The sequence below is a fragment of the Falco peregrinus genome, chromosome W (assembly GCF_023634155.1).
Source record: "Falco peregrinus isolate bFalPer1 chromosome W, bFalPer1.pri, whole genome shotgun sequence".
In the NCBI taxonomy this organism is placed as follows: Eukaryota; Metazoa; Chordata; class Aves; order Falconiformes; family Falconidae; genus Falco; species Falco peregrinus.
In genome coordinates, this window is record NC_073743.1 from 517,389 (window position 1) to 536,276 (window position 18,888).

The window sequence follows — 18,888 nt, forward strand, 5'->3', positions numbered from 1 at the left end:
TTCAGTTTAAACCATTAACCCTTATCCTATTGCTACAGGCCCTACTAAAATGTCTGTCCTCATCTTTCTTGTAGGCCCCCTTGAGGTACTGGAAGGCCGCTATAAGGTCGCCCTGGCACCTTCTCTTCTCCAGGCTGAACAACCCCAACTCTCTCAGCCTGTTTTCATAGGAGAGGTGCTCTAGTCCTCTGATCATCTTCATGGCCCTCCTCTGGACTCATTCCAACAGCCCATGTCTTTTTAATGTTGGGGTCTCCAGAGCTGAATGCAATATTCCAGGTGGGGTCTCAAGAGAGCAAATACTTAGCTGGAATTCGGTGGTTTGACACTAGTTATACATAATGAAATATACAGCAAAAGTCTACACTAATAAAAATTAAACAAAGCTTTACTTTGCACAAAGGCTTATGTCTGACAGATTCAGACATCCCCAAAAGTGATTGAGAAATTTTTTCTAATGTCACACCATCATTTAAACATTAAAATAATTTAAGATTAGCCCAATGATCTATACCATTAAAATAAATCCACTAACTTCAGAAAGCATCTAATAAATCCCTTTTCTTTCTTAGGTTCATCAGAAAGACTAAAAATTTAAGACACAGTCTCTTTTACATATTCTAGTAATTGACACTGGTTTGCCAGAAAAGTTCCATAATAAAAATTCTAGATCTAAACTATTCTGTCAACATAAAATAATACTTTGACCTTCATAATATTCTATCAGATATGCAATTATAATTAGAATTTAAGATAGCAAAATCTCATGAGGCTCTAGAGAAACTTCAGTATTTATTCTTTTCAGAATAACTGTAAAACATCTGTGATAGGTGAGAAAAAATACTTCATCCTTTTATACTTCTACATAAACATGCATGCAAAAACTTGCAACACAAACAAGTGAGTCTACAAAAACTAACGCTTGATAACTTGTGCAGTTCTTATTTGTCATGCTAACAATACACATGAATTACATGAATGTTTTAAAAAGTATATTGCATACATAAATTAAAACTAAGCACTGAATTCATGCAAACTATAAGACACTTCTAGATTGCATACTTCTGTTTGGCCTTAAATATTCACAACAGTGAATCAGGAATAAAATAAAAAAAGAATGCATACCTACTAATACTAGAATAAAATAGGCTTTCCTGCTGTCTTCTCTTGCACATATGATGTAAAACGCTTTAAGAATTTTGGATATTCTCGTTTTGCCACTGCCCGTAACACAGATGCTGGTGCCCATCCTCCTGGGTTCACTAGAAATAGACAGGAAGTCATACACTGAAATACAACTAAAAGCTAGAAAAGAAAATTTAAGTTTGTATTCCTGCAACTATTTCTAAATGTTGTGGTTTAACCCAGCAGGTAGCTAAACACCACATACCTCCTTGCTCATTCCACCCCCCCACAGATAGATGGGTCAGAAAATTGGGAAAATCAAAAAATGTAAAATTTGTGGGAAAAGATAGACAGTTTAATAGGGCAAGAAAAGGAAGGGAAAATAATAACAATTAGAACACAGAAAACTAATGATGCACAATGCAATTGCTCACCACATAATGACCGATTCCTGGCCAGTCCCTGAGCAGCAGCCCTTGGCAAACTTTCCCCCTAGTTTATATACTGAGCATGATATCATATGGTATGGAATATCCCTTTAGCTAGTTTGGGTCAGCTGTCCTGGTCGCGTCTCCTCCCAGCTTCTTGTGTCCCCCAGCCTACTTGGTGGTGGGGTGGGGTGATAAGCTGTAAAGGCTGTGACTTACTGTAAGCACTCCTTAGCAACGACTAAAACCATCGATGTATTATCAAAATTATTCCCATTCTAAATCTAAAACACAGCACTGCACCAGCTACTAGGAAGAAAATTAATTATATGCCAGCCAAAACCAAGAAAGTATCCATCCCTTATTCCGTACCATCTACATTATGCTCAGGTCACACGCTTTCCAATACAGCCTTTCCTGTCTTTTGATATATACACAAAGATATCATTCCCTTAGTCTATGGCCATCCCTTTAAAACATCCATTGACTTCATTTAGTTTATGACTTTGGGCTCCATCTGTCCTTCAAGGCAGGATAGATGGTGTGCGGTGCTGGATTGTTGCATGCTGTAGACAGTTCTGGTTCCATCGCCGCTGTGCTTGTCTGGTTCTATCATTGCTGCAATTTGCCCAGTTCCATCAAAATTCATTCTTCATTTATCTGGGTATTTTCTATTATAATATCGTTGATATAACATATAGCAACCATACTAGTGAAGACATACAGTATTATACGGCAATTAAGATCATATAAATCAAATCACTGGCTGTTCTCACCCAAAATCAAATCCCTTTGAGGCACACACCGGACTTCCCCATCCTCCTGCATTACCCACCAAGTGCTCCCAGGTCCCTGAGCAAAAGCAATCCCACAAATGGGTTTGCCTTTGCCTGAGGCAGGAATGACCCAGACTGTCTTCCCCAGCATAACTTTAAGTTGCACTACAGGACCTCTAACTGTTTCTACAGTACTTAAAAGCATTGATTGGGCAGGGCCAGCTCAGCTGACACATCCTCTACTGTTGACTGACTAGGTGGCTTTTGATAAACATATATCCCAATGTTTGAAGGTCCCACCACCCATTGCTTTCAGTGTAGTCTTTAACAGTCCATTGTATCATTCCATTTTCCCAGAGGCTGGTGCTTGTTAGTGGATGTGATATGCCCACTCAATGCCATGCTCCTTGGCCCAGGTGACTATGAATTTGTTTTGGAAATAAGTCCTGTTGTCTGACTCAATTCTTTCTGGGGAGCCATATCGCCATAATACTTGCTTTTCAAGGCCCAGAATAGCATTCTGGGCAGTAGCATGGGGCACAGGATATGTCTCCAGCCATCCCATGGTTGCTTCCACCACTGTAAGCACATGGCACTTGCCTTGGTGGGTCTGTGGGAGTGTGATATAGTCAATTTGCCAAGCCTCCCCATATTTATATTTCAGCCATCATCCTCCATACCACAGAAGCTTTAACTGCTTGGCTTGCTTAACTGCAGCATATTTTGCATTCATAGACAACCTGTGCAATAGCGTTGTCCTGGTTTCAGCTGGGATAGTTAATTTTCTTCTCAGTAGCTGGTACAATGCTGTGGTTTGGATTTGGTGTGAGAATAGTGTTGATAACACACTAGTAATGTTTCTACTAAGTCAAGGACTTTTCAGTTACTCATGCTCTGCCAGCGAGAAGGCTGGAGGAGCACAAGAAATTGGGAGGGGACACAGCCAGGACAGCTGACCCAAACTAGCCAAAGGGATATTCCATACCATAGAATGTCACGCTCAGTATATGAATGGCGTGTGTGTGTGTGAAGAGAGCTTGGCCGGGGCATGCTGATTGCTGCTCGGGGACTGGCTGGGCATCAGTCAGCAGGTGGCGAGCAACTGTACTGTGCATCACTTGTTCGGGTTTTTTTCCCTCCCTCTCTTTGGATTTTATACCTCTCCCCTTCTCCCTCCTTTTAATTACAATTATTATTATTGTTATTTATTTAATTTTGTTTCAATTATTAAATTGCTCTTATCTCAACCCTCGAGTTTTACCTTTTTCCCTGATTCTCCTCCCCATCCCTCTGGAAGATGGGGAGGGGGGAAAGCGAGCAGCCAGCTGTGGATTACTTAGTTGCCAGTTGGGGTTAAACCATGACAGTCCTTTCTGGTAGCCAACACGGGGCCGGAAGGACTGAAATAACAGATCTGACTAGAGTGTGTTAAAACAAAACTGTTATAATAATTCTTTATAATGGTTTAATACTCACTAGCCCCAATATTGTTTTCTTTGCTCTCAAAGTTGCTGTTCACGATCTCAGGGTTGTCTTATGTACTTTACTTGCAGTATGTGTTCCCTGTTGCACTGTTTATGGTCGATGGGGCTTGGATTAAAGTTATCATTGTGTTCTTTATAGTGCTGGCTTACAATATGATAGACTCGCTGGCCATGAAACTAATTCAGCATGTATACTCAGCATTGCTGTCGTCCCCATATGTCAGGCACTCTCTGATGAGGACTACTGATAATTGCACCTTTAGCTTTTCCTTTTTGGAGAGCCAACAGCAGAGTCTATCTCCCTACACCTTCTCCTCTAGGCCAATTACAGAAGACTTCTGTACTTCTGAAAAGTTAAGAGTATTCATGGTGTTATCGATTTGTTAATAAGTTAAGATTGTTTGTTTTTATTTGATTGATTAATTGATTTTATAAAATAATTTTATAAAATTAAAATATAGAAGGATAAGAGAAAAAAAAAATTATAAGAAACTTATAGCTACACAGTAAAAGTTGTTATGAGATCTTCTGTATGTCCTGTACCAAGGCTAGAAGAAGGGGCTGGAACTATTGTTAAAACATAGGTAATAACTTTAGGGTTGAAAGGTTTCTTTGTATTTAACCAGTCTTCTGTATGCAGAGGTGTATTGAAATGTCAGAATATGAGATTAATGGGAACTGGGGAGAGTCGACTGGAAGAGCTTGTAGATGCCTGCCAAGAAACTGTGAACTTTAGTAAAAGGTAATTCCGGCAGGGGGAGATCGCAACCACCGACTCACATACCACCTACCCAAATCGCACCCTAGACCCATTTCTAGACCTTTCTAAGCTTTACTGCGCAGAATCGGATATAGGAGGAGAGTATGTTAATGATTTACGGGAAATGTTATGATTATGCATGAATAGTTAATGAATATGTATGAATAAGTTCTATATATGGAATCTGATTTTGGGACCTGGTGTGTGTTGATCGTGAGAGGACTCACTCACGCACCCGGCTGTCAATAAAGAAGTGTCTGCTTATCTACATCACATTGGTGCCGATAAGTCCTTCATTCCGAGATTTCGGTAACAGTTTTGGCGACCCAGATGGGACCTCGCTGAAGGAGACCGGAGGAGTCGGGGACCTGATCGGTTCCAGCCGGCACCGAGGATTTCTCGGGGACACCCATCGATCCCCGATCCGTAAGGCTCTTCGCGACGTTCCCTGGATTTTTGGGTAAGACACTTCTTTTTTTTAATTGTAGTAAGTAAGTGCACTAGAGGAAGTGGGTAGGAGTCCCACTATAATAAGTGTATGGGAAAGAGTGGGTTGGAGTCCCACTGAGTAAGTCTACCTGTCAGACGCGGTGAAAGAGCTGCGCAGGGTAGGACTAGGAGTCTGCCCGTAAGACATAAGCGAAAGCTATTGCAGGGTTGGACTAAAAGGATCCTTGTGGAAGTGGAAGCCTAGGCGTCTGCCCGTAAGACATAAGCGAAAGCTATTGCAGGGTTGGACAAAAGTGGAAACAAGAGAAACTATATGCTATAGTGTTCTCTAAGGTAGTGCCTCTAACAAGAAGTTAGAAGTTTTTGGTGTTCTTTGTTGTTTTGTGAGTTTGTGTATCAAGAAGAAAATTAAGAGGTATAATATTGTGTTATATGTTTGTTTAAAGTAACTGTGGGAAAGTGTGAGTGTGGCTGTAAGGGTGAGACGTATAATTGAGAACGAAAGCGAGTGTGGAGTGTGGATCCGCGGATCGGAGTGACAGAGTTGAATAATCGTGTATTGTATTGTGAGTAATTACACCATGGCAACTAAGTTAACTCGGTTGTTTAAAAGTAAAAGCTTGGGTAATCTTGTGTTAAATGATAAAATCCCAAAAAATTCTCCATTGGGATGTTTGTTGGCACATTGGGGGGATTTATATGAGGATTTGCCAAAGAGCCAGATGATTGAGTATTGTAATAATTGGTGGCCGCTATATATATTAGAAGATCAGGAAAAGTGGCCCATGAACGGGACACTGAATTATAACACTATTTTGCAGTTAATGTTGTACTGTAAAAGGGAAGGGTAATGGAGTGAAATGCCATATGTGGATTTGTTCTTTTACTTGAGACAAAGAAAAGACTGGCAGGAGGAATGTAAGTTAACTATTGGAGACAATTTTGTAATGGCTGTAACCGCTGATAATAAGAAAGTGAAAAAGTGTTGTTCAACTTGTGAAATTGGGAAAGGTTGTTTGAAGAAAAGGATTGTTATTGAGAATGACGATGGACCAGAGTTAGATATATCCCCTCCTAGGAGAGAAATGAATCAGGGTCGAGAATTAAGGGTACAAGAACCAGCGATTGAACCAGATAGCAGTGGAACGGGAGATGTGGGAGAGAGATTCAGAGATTGTAATTCATACTCCTGTTTCACGGAGAACTCGGCAACAGACCCATACAATAGCTCCCCTGCGACAGGGAGTTGGCAGTGACGGACCAGTCTATGTGAAAATACCTTTTACAGCTACGGATTTGATGACTTGGAAACAGGCAGCAGGAAACTATAGAGAAGATCCTGAAAAAGTAGGCAAGGTGGTAGATACTATAATTAGAACACAGAATCCAGACTGGAGTGATTTACAGGTGATTTTGGATAATTTGTTAGATGATACAGAGAAACAAATGGTATTAAAAGCTGGCAAAACACAGGCAGAGTTGGATGTGATGAGTGGAATAACAGGTGGAACAATAGAACAGAATTTTCCATCTGGGGATCCACAGTGGGATCCAAATAATGTGGCACATAGAGAAAGACTGAAGCGGTATCAAAAATGGGTTTTATATGGGATTAGACATGCCATGCCTAAATCCTTGAATTGGTCTAAATTATACGAAGTAAGACAAGATAAAAATGAATCTCCCTCAGCATTTTTGGAAAGATTAAAGGAAGCTGCTAGAAAATACACTGATTTGAGAGTGGAAACAGAGGCAGCACAGATACAATTGGCTTTGATCTTTATGGGACAATCGGCACCAGATATAAGGAAAAAACTCCAGAAACTGGAGGGAGAGAATTCAAGGAGTTTAAATGCAATGTTGGAAGTGGCATGGAGGGTATATAATAACAGAGAAAAGGAAGAAAGAAGATCAAGGAGAATAGATTTATTGGCAGTAATGGCAGGAACAACAGATAGAGGAAGGGGCAGAGGAAGAGGATTTAATGGGAGAGGAGGGTATATGAATTGTGGTGATCGGAAATTTAATACCCTCTTAGGAATAAATCAGTGTGCCTTGTGTAAAGAGGAAGGACATTGGAAAAAGGACTGCCCCAGAAACAGGAGTGCTTCTCACGACCTTGCCAAAGTAATGGTTTTAGATGACTGAAGGGGACCAGAGGGGAACCCAGCTGAACCTCTGGTTAAAGTTAAGCTGGGAGATAAAGAAGTTAAATTTTTAGTAGATACGGGAGCGACATTTTCAGTATTAAATACTTGTAAAGGAAAAATTGGAACAAAAACAGCCAATATAAAAGGAGCAACAGGGAAAGAAGAAAACAGGCCATTCCTACAACCCATAGATTTGAAATTTGGAAATAAAATAATTACACATGAACTTTTGTATGTACCAGAATGTCCGGTACCCTTGTTAGGAAGAGATTTGTTATCTAAATTAAATGCACAAATTGTTTTCGATGAAGGAGAACTCTTTTTGAAGATACCCGAGTCAAAAACGGGAGAAGTTTTGATAATACAAGAAAAGGTAAAGGAACAAGAAATTCCACCGGAGGTGGATTTGGCAGTGATCCCTACTGTATGGGAGACAGATATTCCTGGAAAATCAAAACTAGCAGAACCTGTTAAAATAGATTTGAAGGAAGGCGCAGGAACAGTGAGAATTAAACAATATCCAATCAAACCAGAAGACAGACAGGAACTGAAAAAATTGATTGATACATTTTTGGAGTATAAAATTTTGGAAGAATGTGAAACTGAGTACAATACTCCTATTTTACCAGTCAGAAAACCTTCGGGTGAATATAGGCTGGTACAAGACTTGAGAGCAGTAAATCAAATAGTTAAGGATATTTATCCTGTAGTAGCAAACCCTTATACACTGTTAACAGCACTGAGGGAGAATTATCAGTGGTTTACAGTGCTTGATTTAAAAGATGCTTTCTTTTGTATACCTTTGGAAAAGGGAAGCAGAAAACTGTTTGCTTTTGAATGGGAAAATCCTCAAACCGGGCGAAAGATGCAGCTGACATGGACCAGATTACCCCAAGGATTTAAAAACAGTCCAACTATTTTTGGAAATCAGTTAGCAAAGGAACTTGAAACCTGGAAACAGGATAAATCAAGGCCTGGCCTGGGCATTTACTCCTACATTATGTGGATGACATATTGATAGCTACAGAAGAAAGACTTGCCTGTATACAGGTGACTATTGACCTCTTTAATTTCCTGGGACTAAATGGATACAAAGTGTCCAGGAAGAAAGCCCAGATAGCCTTCCAGACTGTGATATATCTGGGCTTTGAGATTTCAAAAGGACAACGACAATTAGGAAAAGATCGCAAAGAAGCTATTTGTGGTATACCTGAGCCGAGAAATATTCATGAACTCAGAGCATTTTTGGGAATGACTGGGTGGTGTCGCCTTTGGATCATGAACTTTGGGCTAATAGCTAAACCGCTGTACGAGGCCCAAAAGAACTCTCCCTTTGTATGGGGCCCACAACAACAAAAGGCTTTTGTAGAGTTGAAACGTGCCTTAATGTCTGCACCTGCCTTGGGACTGCCGGATCTAACCAAAGATTTCCAGCTGTTTGTTCATGAAAGGCAACACCTTGCACTGGGTGTGTTAACTCAGAAGATAGGAAGCTGGAAATGACCAATCGGATACTTCTCCAAACAACTGGACACAGTGAGTAGAGGGTAGCCAAACTGCCTTCGAGCAGTGGCGGCAACAGTAATGCTCATACAAGAAGCTCGGAAATTGACTTTGGGGAGAACAATAACAGTCTATGTCCCACCATGGTGATAACTGTTTTAGAACAAAAGGGGGGACATTGGCTTTCTCCCAGCCGAATGATGAAGTACCAGGTGGTATTGACTGAACAGGATGATGTGATTTTAAAGACAACTAACCTGGTAAATCCTGCAGTGCTTTTAAGTTCCATACAGGAAGAAGGACGACTGGAACATGATTGCTTGGCTACCATCGAGTATGTTTATTCCAGTCGTGAAGATCTGAAGGATGTGCCATTGGAGCGACCAGACTGGGAATTGTATACTGATGGAAGCAGCTTTATGGAACAAGGAGTCCGATACGCAGGATATGCGGTTAAAACAGAGACTACAGTTATAGAAGCAGGAGCATTGGCGAGTACCACATCAGCCCAAAAGGCAGAACTCATCGCTTTAATTCGAGCCTTAGAACTAAGCAAGGACAAGAGAGTAAATATCTGGACTGATTCAAAATATGCCTTTGGGGTAGTGCATGTCCATGGAGCTCTGTGGAAAGAGAGGGGGTTATTGTCCTCTCAAGGAGCAAACATTAAGCATCAAACAGAGATTTTACGATTATTACAAGCAGTTCAAAAGCCAGATCAAGTAGCAATCATGCATTGTAAGGCACATCAGATTGGGAATACAAAAATAATAGCTGGGAATAATTTAGCTGATAGAACAGCAAAAAGGGTAGCAAAGAAACAAGCATTGCAAATGGCAATAATTCCTTCTAAAACATTAATCCTTCCCAGGGAAAAAACGAGATATTCAGAGGAAGATGACAAATTGGGTCAGTTATTAAATGCTGAGAAAAACTTAGCGGGGTGGTGGGTAACTCCTAACGGGCAAGTAGTAATTCCACCTCTTTTGATGAGAGAAATAATTCAAATGAGACACCAAGAATGTCATTGGGGGGCAGAAGCCTTAGTAACATCTTTACGAAAGCAAATAATATCAGTTAAGATGTTGGGAATAGCTAAAATGGTAACGGCAAAGTGTGAAGTATGTTTGAAAAACAATCCAGTGATTAGGAAAAAGGTTCAAATGGGTAGACTGAAATCTGGTACAGGACCTGGAGATTATTGGCAAGTAGATTTTTCAGAGTTGCCTAGATACAATGGGTACCGGTACATCTTGGTAGGGGTTGATACTTTTACAGGATGGCCAGAAGCCCTTCCCTGTCGCACCACACAAGCAAAAAGAGGTTGTAAAGTGGTTATTACAAGAAATAATTCCGAGATTTGGAGTTCCTATTGGAATTTCCTCTGACAGAGGTCCACACTTTGTGGCTGAAGTAGTCCAAAGTGTTAGCAAAGCATTGGGTATTAATTGGGATTTACATTCATCTTGGAGGCCACAATCTAGTGGGAAAGTGGAAAGGATGAATCAAACGTTAAAACGACAAATAAGTAAAATTTGTCAAGAAACCAGTTTAAAGTGGCCTCAGGCACTTCCATTGGCGTTATTAAGAATCAGAGTACAGCCAAGGAGTGGAACCTCAGTCAGTCCTTATGAATTATTATATGGAAAACCGTATGAGTCTCCAGAACCAAATCCAAACATACATGTGAAAGGAAAGCAGGATGTGTATAACTATTTGCTTTCTCTAGGAAAAACTTTGACTGCAATTCGGAGTGCAGTAATTTGGAATAGACCTTTACCCCTGGAAAATTCAGTGCATGATTTCCAGCCGGGAGACTATGTTTATGTGAAGACCTGGACCTCCGAACCTTTGCAGGAGCGCTGGAGAGGACCTTTCCAGATACTGTTAACCACTTTTACAGCTATCAAAATTGCAGAATCGGATGCTTGGATACATTATACTCGAGTGAAGAAAGCACCATGAAGAAAGCATCTATTCCGTGGAAGATTGTGAATCGTGACCCAGAGACTTTAAAATTGACTTTGAAACATGTCTAATTTTTCATATCAGTTTATGATTGGTTTTTGGATTTTCTTTTGGTTGGTAGTGTTGGTGGGATCATGGGCTGACTTGGTGGACAGGAACAAAAGACAAATAGAAACAGAACAAGTGATTGACATTCCCAAACAAATGGCTGAGGAAAATTTGATGGTAGGATTGATTAAAGAATTTGCCAATTTACAAAACGTCACGCAGATCACTGCTTGTTTGCCAATTCCGAGGGCAGTAGGTGAATCTATTCCGTGGGGAATTTTAACTATGAATTTGACTAACCTGGAACATAAAAATGAAACCAACTATTGTGAACAGAGGCCAGTGACTCAATGGTATGAGCAAGTGAAAGTCACTAGAAAACAGTGGAAAACTCCAGGTAGTCTGGCGGATTGTGAAAAATTGTTAAATCATGTTTTTACCAAAATAGGGAGATTTAAGACTGTGGGATGGTGTTCCTATGATGAACAATTTAAAATCAATGTGAGCAAAAGTGTCATGGAATGGAAGTGTAACGAAACTGGCCAAAGCACCCAATTAGTAGAACAGTGGGACTCTATATGGTCTATGTCTATATTTTCCCATTTTCAGTATATGGCAAGAACTTCTTGGTGTTTTACCTGGGATGGAAAGGCTTTTTCAGTATTACCCTGGGTCAATGATAGGTCAACTACATCGGGAGAGAAGGAAAATAAAGTAGTGCCATGGTGGAAATGTGAAAAAGTGTATGATTGCAGCAATTCAGACTTAGTAATCCAAAGAATTCCTCCTTTGGCCGCTGCTTTGAAATATGGTTGTTTCTGTCGAGGTCTTAAGAATACTCTCAATTTAACCAGCACTTTTACAGTCAGAAGAGGAACTTTGTTTAGTTGTAGAAAATCTACTATTCGAAGTCCAGGACATTTAGTTTGGGCATTAAGTGATGGAACCTGGACAACACACTTACCATTAGATGGTAAGGTGAAACAAATTACTTTAGGCATGCCAACATTGTGTCCAATTTGGAAGAAATCACCATTTAGAGGATCCCTAGAGAATTTAGAATTGAAACGAATATAGAGATCTGGGATAAATGATGATATTTGGAATGAACCATCTACAGGAGTGAAAATTGGCTGGGCACTTGAATCACTTTTAAATCCTATAGCTTCATATAGAAACAGAGCATGGCTCTATCATTTAACTGGTCAAGTGGAAAAATTAGCAAACGTTACCAAAAAGGGGTTTAAGGAATTGAATATACAATTACAGGCAACTTTCAGAATGACTTTACAAAATAGAATGGCACTAGATATGCTCCTACTTAAAGAACATGGAGTGTGTGGATATCTCAAGGATAAACTGGACCACTGTTGTATCCACATTCCAAATGTCACTCAGGATGTGGAACATGATCTAGACCTATTGGGAAAAATTGAAAAAGAAACTGAAACAATTCAAAAGGAAATGTCAGAAGATTGGCTTGGGAAAATTTTTAACAAACTGGGATGGAATTTGAGCTCTTGGATACAATCTATAATTAAGACTTTGTTTCTGTTACTAATTGTCTTTTTGATGATCATGCTAGTATATGCATGTTTGAAGAAACAGTTTACCAATAGAATTGCAGTCAATCGTATGATTATGAGAGAAGTACCAACTATTTTATCAAGACGTGATCCATCACCAAAATATGTTGAAACAAAAGATATATGAATAATGTGAAAGTATTGAAATAATGATTTTCAACACTTTCAAAGGGGGGAAATGTTATCGATTTGTTAATAAGTTAAGATTGATTGACTTTGATTGATTAATTGATTTTATAAAATAATTTTATAAAATTAAAATATAGAAGGATAAGAGAAAAAAAAAAATTATAAGAAACTTATAGCTACACAGTAAAAGTTGTTATGAGATCTTCTGTATGTCCTGTACCAAGGTTAGAAGAAGGGGCTGGAACTATTGTTAAAACATAGGTAATAACTTTAGGGTTGAAAGGTTTCTTTGTATTTAACCAGTCTTCTGTATGCAGAGGTGTATTGAAATGTCAGAATATGAGATTAATGGGAACTGGGGAGAGTCGACTGGAACAGCTTGTAGATGCCTGCCAAGAAATCGTGAACTTTAGCAAAAGGTAATTCCGGCAGGGGGAGATCGCGACCACCGACTCACATACCACCTACCCAAATCGTACCCTAGACCCATTTCTAGACCTTTCTAAGCTTTACTGCGCAGAATCGGATATAGGAGGTGAGTATGTTAATGATTTACGGGAAATGTTATGATTATGCATGAATAGTTAATGAATATGTATGAATAAGTACTATATATGGAATCTGATTTTGGGACCTGGTGTGCGTTGATCGTGAGAGGACTCACTCACGCACCCGGCCGTCAATAAAGAAGTGTCTGCTTATCTACATCACATTGGTGTCAATAAGTTCTTCATTCCGAGATTTCGGTAACAATGGGATGTTGAAGACCATCATGTTTGTGGCGCTGATTCTATGGTTGAAAATACTGAATGTGGTTCAGACCTTACTGAGAATTAAGCAACTAGCTGCAGCTACTCCAACTGCCACAAGCAGCAATACAGCTACACAAACCTCAATGATAATCATTGTGGCTACTCCAACTGAAAAACAGACAGTAGCAGCTTATGAAGGGTTTCAATCTGATTCAGAGGTGATTGGTAGTGAAGCGCAGCTCCTCCTGGCGCCTGTTGCCAGTGCTGGGCTGGGTGTTTAAAGGGAGGGTTTCCTCTGCATATCACGCAACTGACGATAGGTGGAGTAAGTGGGCCACACTGATCACACAACGAGCTCAAATATAAAATCCCAGTCATCCAGGAATCTTGGAAGTGACCATGGACTGACCAGAAGTTAAATATTTTGGTATGTCACCAGAGGAGGAGGTGATGTGCTGAAAAGCACTCATTGTATAATAAATTGCCAAAAAATGGGAGGCAATATGCCTTGTTTACTGATGGGTCCTGCTGTATTGTAGGGAAGCATCGGAGGTGGAAGGCAGCTGTATGGAGTCCCCTACAGCAAGGCACAGAAACTGCTGAAGGAGAAGGTGAATCGAGTCACTTTGCAGAGGTGAAAGCTATCCAGCTGGCTTTAGGCATTGCTGAACAAAGAAAAATGGCCAATACTTTACCTCTGCATTGCAAATTACTCTGCTTCCATTTCCATAACCACCCCCACAGGGCATTTACTACTATCCGTGAGTCAGTACAGAGGTAAAGTATTGGCCATTTTTCTTTGTTCAGCAATGCCTAAAGCCAGCTGGATAGCTTTCACCTCTGCAAAGTGACTCGATTCACCTTCTCCTTCAGCAGTTTCTGTGCCTTGCTGTAGGGGACTCCATACAGCTGCCTTCCACCTCCGATGCTTCCCTACAATACAGCAGGACCCATCAGTAAACAAGGCATATTGCCTCCCATTTTTTGGCAATTTATTATACAATGAGTGCTTTTCAGCACATCACCTCCTCCTCTGGTGACATACCAAAATATTTAACTTCTGGTCAGTCCATGGTCACTTCCAAGATTCCTGGATGACTGGGATTTTATATTTGAGCTCGTTGTGTGATCAGTGTGGCCCACTTACTCCACCTATCGTCAGTTGCGTGATATGCAGAGGAAACCCTCCCTTTAAACACCCAGCCCAGCACTGGCAACAGGCGCCAGGAGGAGCTGCGCTTCACTACCAATCACCTCTGAATCAGATTGAAACCCTTCATAAGCTGCTACTGTCTGTTTTTCAGTTGGAGTATAGTGGGCCTCCGATCCTCTATAACCCTGACTCCAAAAGCCTATGCATCAACCTTGAGTCTCCCCAGCTGCAGTGTAGAGCACATTTTTAAAGTCTTGTCCTGCCTGGATTGGCCCAAGGGCTACTGCTTGAATTATCTCTCTCATTTAATTTGTTCAAAGGCTTGTTGTTGCTCAGGGCCCCATTTGAAATCATTCTTCTTCAGGGTCACATGATAGAGAGGACTTATGATCAGACTGTAATTTGGAATGTGCATTCTTTAAAAACCCACAACACCTAGGAAAGCTTGTGTTTACTTTTTTCTAATTGGTGGAAACATTGCTGTTATTTTGTTGACCACATCCATTGGGATCTGATGACATCTGTCTTGCAATTTTATTCCCAAAAAACTGGATTTCTGTGCAGGTCCCTTAACTTTTTCTTTTAATTTATTTTTAAAGGAAAAAACAGCTTTCAGAAAGGATTCAGGCTATTTCCCTTTCTCAAAAACTTCTGCTCTTTTGCCCCACAGGATCATGTCATCAGTGTCCTGCAGGCATTCCAGAGCTTCACCCTGTTCCAGTGCAGCCTGGATCAGTCTATGACAAATGATAGGGCTGCATTTCCACCCCTGGGGCAATCCATGCCAGGTGTACTGGACACCCCCCTTCAAGTGAAAATGAGTTGTGGCCTGCACCCTGCTGCCAAAGGTATTGAGGAAAACTCAATAGCATACCATTTGGCTGCCTTTGATTCCAGGTTGTACTGAAGTTCTAGCATGCCCAGCATAGCAGCACTCAGCAGTGGCGTAACTTCATTCAGGCCACGATAGTCTACTGTTAGTCTCTACTCTCCATTAGACTTTTACACTGGGCACATGGGACTGTTCAAGGTTGACAGTTCTGCTGATCACTCCTTGGCTCTCCAGTCGGTGAATCAGCAAGTCTCAGTTGGTGCAATATTGTAATTGGTACATTGTTGTGGTAGCAATTGGCAGCCTTCAGCAATCCTACAACAGAAAGATCTTCCAAGGGACTGGGCAAGGTAGACAGCTGCTTAGTTTCCTGTCTCCAAGGCAGCTACACCATAAGCTCACCAGTACCCTTTTGGGTCCTTGAAACACCCTCTTCTCTGTGTTTCCAGGTCATTACTGCCAATGAGCTGGCATACAACAATGGTGCACTCTATACAAACTTCCACCACATTGGGTTCACATGCACCTGGATCTGTGGGTAACTGCTTTTTGTCCGGGTCATCATAAGTCAACCTCCAGCATGGCCAGTTCCCTCAGGTACTGGCTAACTTTCTTGATTGTGGTCCACTTGACTGGGTGACATGTATCCCTTCAAGGAAGACAATATCTTTCCTTCACACCTGACAGGAGTCTCCTCCAGAGACTGAGGACTTGCATCTCTTTTCCAATTGCTTTGTCAATGCCCCCTTTAGAAAGTGATCCCAGCTTCTTGGCTTCCTTTCCCTACAGTTCCAGACTAGTGGCCCCATTATCCCAACATCGGAGCAGACAGGTAACAATGTGCTTGCCTGGACAACTGCTGAAATCTTTTTACATATCTCACAGCTCACTCAGGGATAGGGATCAGGTGGTTACTGCCTCATTTATGATTTCTTCCTCGTCCTGCTCCTGTTCTCTTGATGGCCCTGCTTCAGAGTAGTCTGACTTGTCTACTTCCTCCTACTTCCTCTTAGAAGCAGCTCTTTCATCCCTTACTAAATGAGCTGACTTCCAATATTTCTTCTTGTGTGTAGGGACAACTGATACCAGTACAGGTTAGTTCTTTGGTTCAGCTGCAGTGCCTGTCACCAGGGTTTGTATGACAAAATGACAGGCATTGCGGTTATCAGAACCAGAGATCTTCTCTTCCCCTTGAGGGGAATACTGAATAGTTTTGAACAGGGCTTGGTAGGCATGGGTGTGGCCCCAGCACATTGCAGTAATTTGTGCCTCTCTGGAATTGCCAGGGTGACAGCATGCTCTTTCCAAATATTTTACTAGTCTTTCTGGATTCTGCACTTGTTCAGGGGTGATGTTTCAAAACGCTGGAGGTGCCCACTGTCCTAGGCATTTGCCCATACTATTCCACAAACCCTGCCACTCATAACTATTCAGCCTTGAGGCAGATCTCTGGGCGGTATTCTTAAATAGCTGTTTAACCCTAAACAAGACCTGGAACACATTCAGGAAACATAGCAACAGGTACATGACGGTTTGAACATCCCCAGGATATTAAAAATTCTCAAAAGCTATTGTAATTAGCTTGGATGAGAAAGGGAAGGTGAAAGAAGGTATTGCCCCCATAGATTGGCTCTCTGAGGAGAAAAGGTAAAAGGTATTATTAACAGTTGTCAATAGTGGCTCCCAAAGTACAGAGGTGACTGCAATTCTGAGTACAAATACCAGATTAGCCTCACAACCAGCAACTTTATCATATCATAAACCAGTGTTACAAAATACAACAAAAATATAATCTTAATCCAGCCCCCAGAGATGATAAACAACACAAAAGGGAACAAATACAGCAAGTAAGGTGTTACATAACAGCTCTAATAACAAGCACAACAACCCAGAGCAAATAAATCGACATTGTGGCCAGTAACTATTTAACTAATATAACGAATGCTTATAAAAATAATTGTTTTATCATGCTCTGGTCAGATCTGTCATTTTCAGCCCTTTGTGCCCCACGTTGGGCACCAAAAAGAACTGCCGTTGTTTAACATGGTAGGCAGCTAAACACTGCACAGTCACTCGCTCACTCCCCCCTCTCCAGTGGGATGAGGAGAGAATTGTGGGTGGAAGTACAATTAATGGGTTGAGATAAAGACAGTTTAATAGCACAGAAATGGAAGGGAAAATAATAATAATTATAATAATAGAGTTAGAATATACAAAACAAGTGACGCACAATGCAATTGCTCACCACCAACCGATCAATGCCCAGTCAGTTCCTGAGCCAGCTTTCCCTGTGTTTGTATACTAAGCATGACATCACATGGTATGAAATACCCCTTTGGCCAGTTTGGGTCAGCTGTCCTGGCTGTGTCTTCTACTTTCTTGTGCCCCCCAGCCTACTCAATGGTGGTGTGGGGGTGAGAAGCAGAAAAGGCCTTGACTTAGTGCAAACACTGCTCAGCAACAACTAAAAAAAAATAATAAAAAATCAGTGTGTTATCAACATTATTCTCATCCTAGATCCAAAACAGCACTGTACCAGCTATTAGGAAGAAAATTAACTCTACCCCAGCCAAAACCAGGACACTAAAGTAACAGAAAAGAAGAAAAACTTACAGCTTGTATTGCAGCACTTTATACTCTTAATACTCTAATTCAGTCCAGTTCTATGAAGTCACTATTTGGAAAACATTAAACATGATGTGCTGTCTGTAGGGAATGCTCAAAGGAAAGATTATATTCTTTAAGTACTCCCAAGAAACAACAGACAAGGAGACTCAAGTTACTATTTTCTTTGAAATAATTAGTCAGTATTCATTTTTCAGTAACCGTTGCATTTGCCTGCAGAATTGCTACATAGCCTATGTCTTACAAGTTTTTTTAAAGCACTTTTAACATATTTTGAACTGATTCTAAAATATGCTTAAAGTCCCAGGTCAAGTACTTTACTGAAGCTGCCGCCACCTCCCATATAATCACAGTTCAGAATTTGTCACTGAAAAATTATTTTTTAAATAATTGGGAAACTTCTAAACAGGAAACAAAACAGCTTACCTCAGAGTTTAACAACATATAGTATTATTTGTACAGGATTTAATACAAGTTGCATCACTCCTATATGGCAAAGATTTAATGAACCCATTTTTCAGACTTTGTTTCTTTAGTAAGCTATACAATAGGTGGTCAAAAATAATAAGCAGGTGATACTCAAAAGTGTTTTGTAGCCGCAGGAAAGGAGCTAATAGGTATGTGGTTCCAATACTATAAATACACTGCTAATTACCGGTTACAATAACAATGCAGTTTGGCTTTTCTAACTTTGCAGTCAATACCAAAGATTTTATCAGTTAAAAAATGTGTAGACTAGATAATATAGCTTGCAGACATCCTCATACAAAATGTATTTGTCCCTTCTTAATCTGAGGATAAGAACTGTATCTTTACTATCAGCAGCTTTTCAGCCTAACAACATGAATTGGGGAAAAAATTGACAGCAATACATGAATAAAACCCTCAGACTATTACTGAAACTAAAAAGTTATGCCAAGTCATCCCAGTTGCAAACATTTCTTCTGCCTACCCCCATCCACCCCAAGGTTCTGTACTTAGGACTGAGCTACACATTACTTTTGCTTATTCCTCCCAGGATGCCACACAATGAAAGAACCCATTAGTGATTGATGTAGCACATTAATTCAACTCTTTTTGACCGTGAAGGCCACAAGTGTGATCCTATATATAAATTTT

At 40.5% G+C, this 18,888-nt stretch overlaps 1 protein-coding gene across 10 annotated transcripts in view; it reads right to left on the bottom strand.

The window, feature by feature from the left end:
- The window catches only part of LOC129783085 (ceramide transfer protein-like), a 99,750-nt gene that overhangs the window by 1,115 nt on the left and 79,747 nt on the right, over positions 1-18,888 (bottom strand). For 6 of the 10 annotated variants that reach the window (XM_055792758.1, XM_055792757.1, XM_055792756.1 and 3 more), the window contains one exon: positions 1,126-1,262. In XM_055792758.1, coding sequence (XP_055648733.1) covers positions 1,135-1,262 — 128 coding nt within the window. In that variant the 3' untranslated portion in view covers positions 1,126-1,134. Of the gene's footprint in view, positions 1-1,125; positions 1,263-17,374; positions 17,609-18,888 lie in introns of those variants that run through there. The other 4 variants (XR_008745073.1, XR_008745074.1, XR_008745076.1 and 1 more) reach the window with 4 other exon arrangements.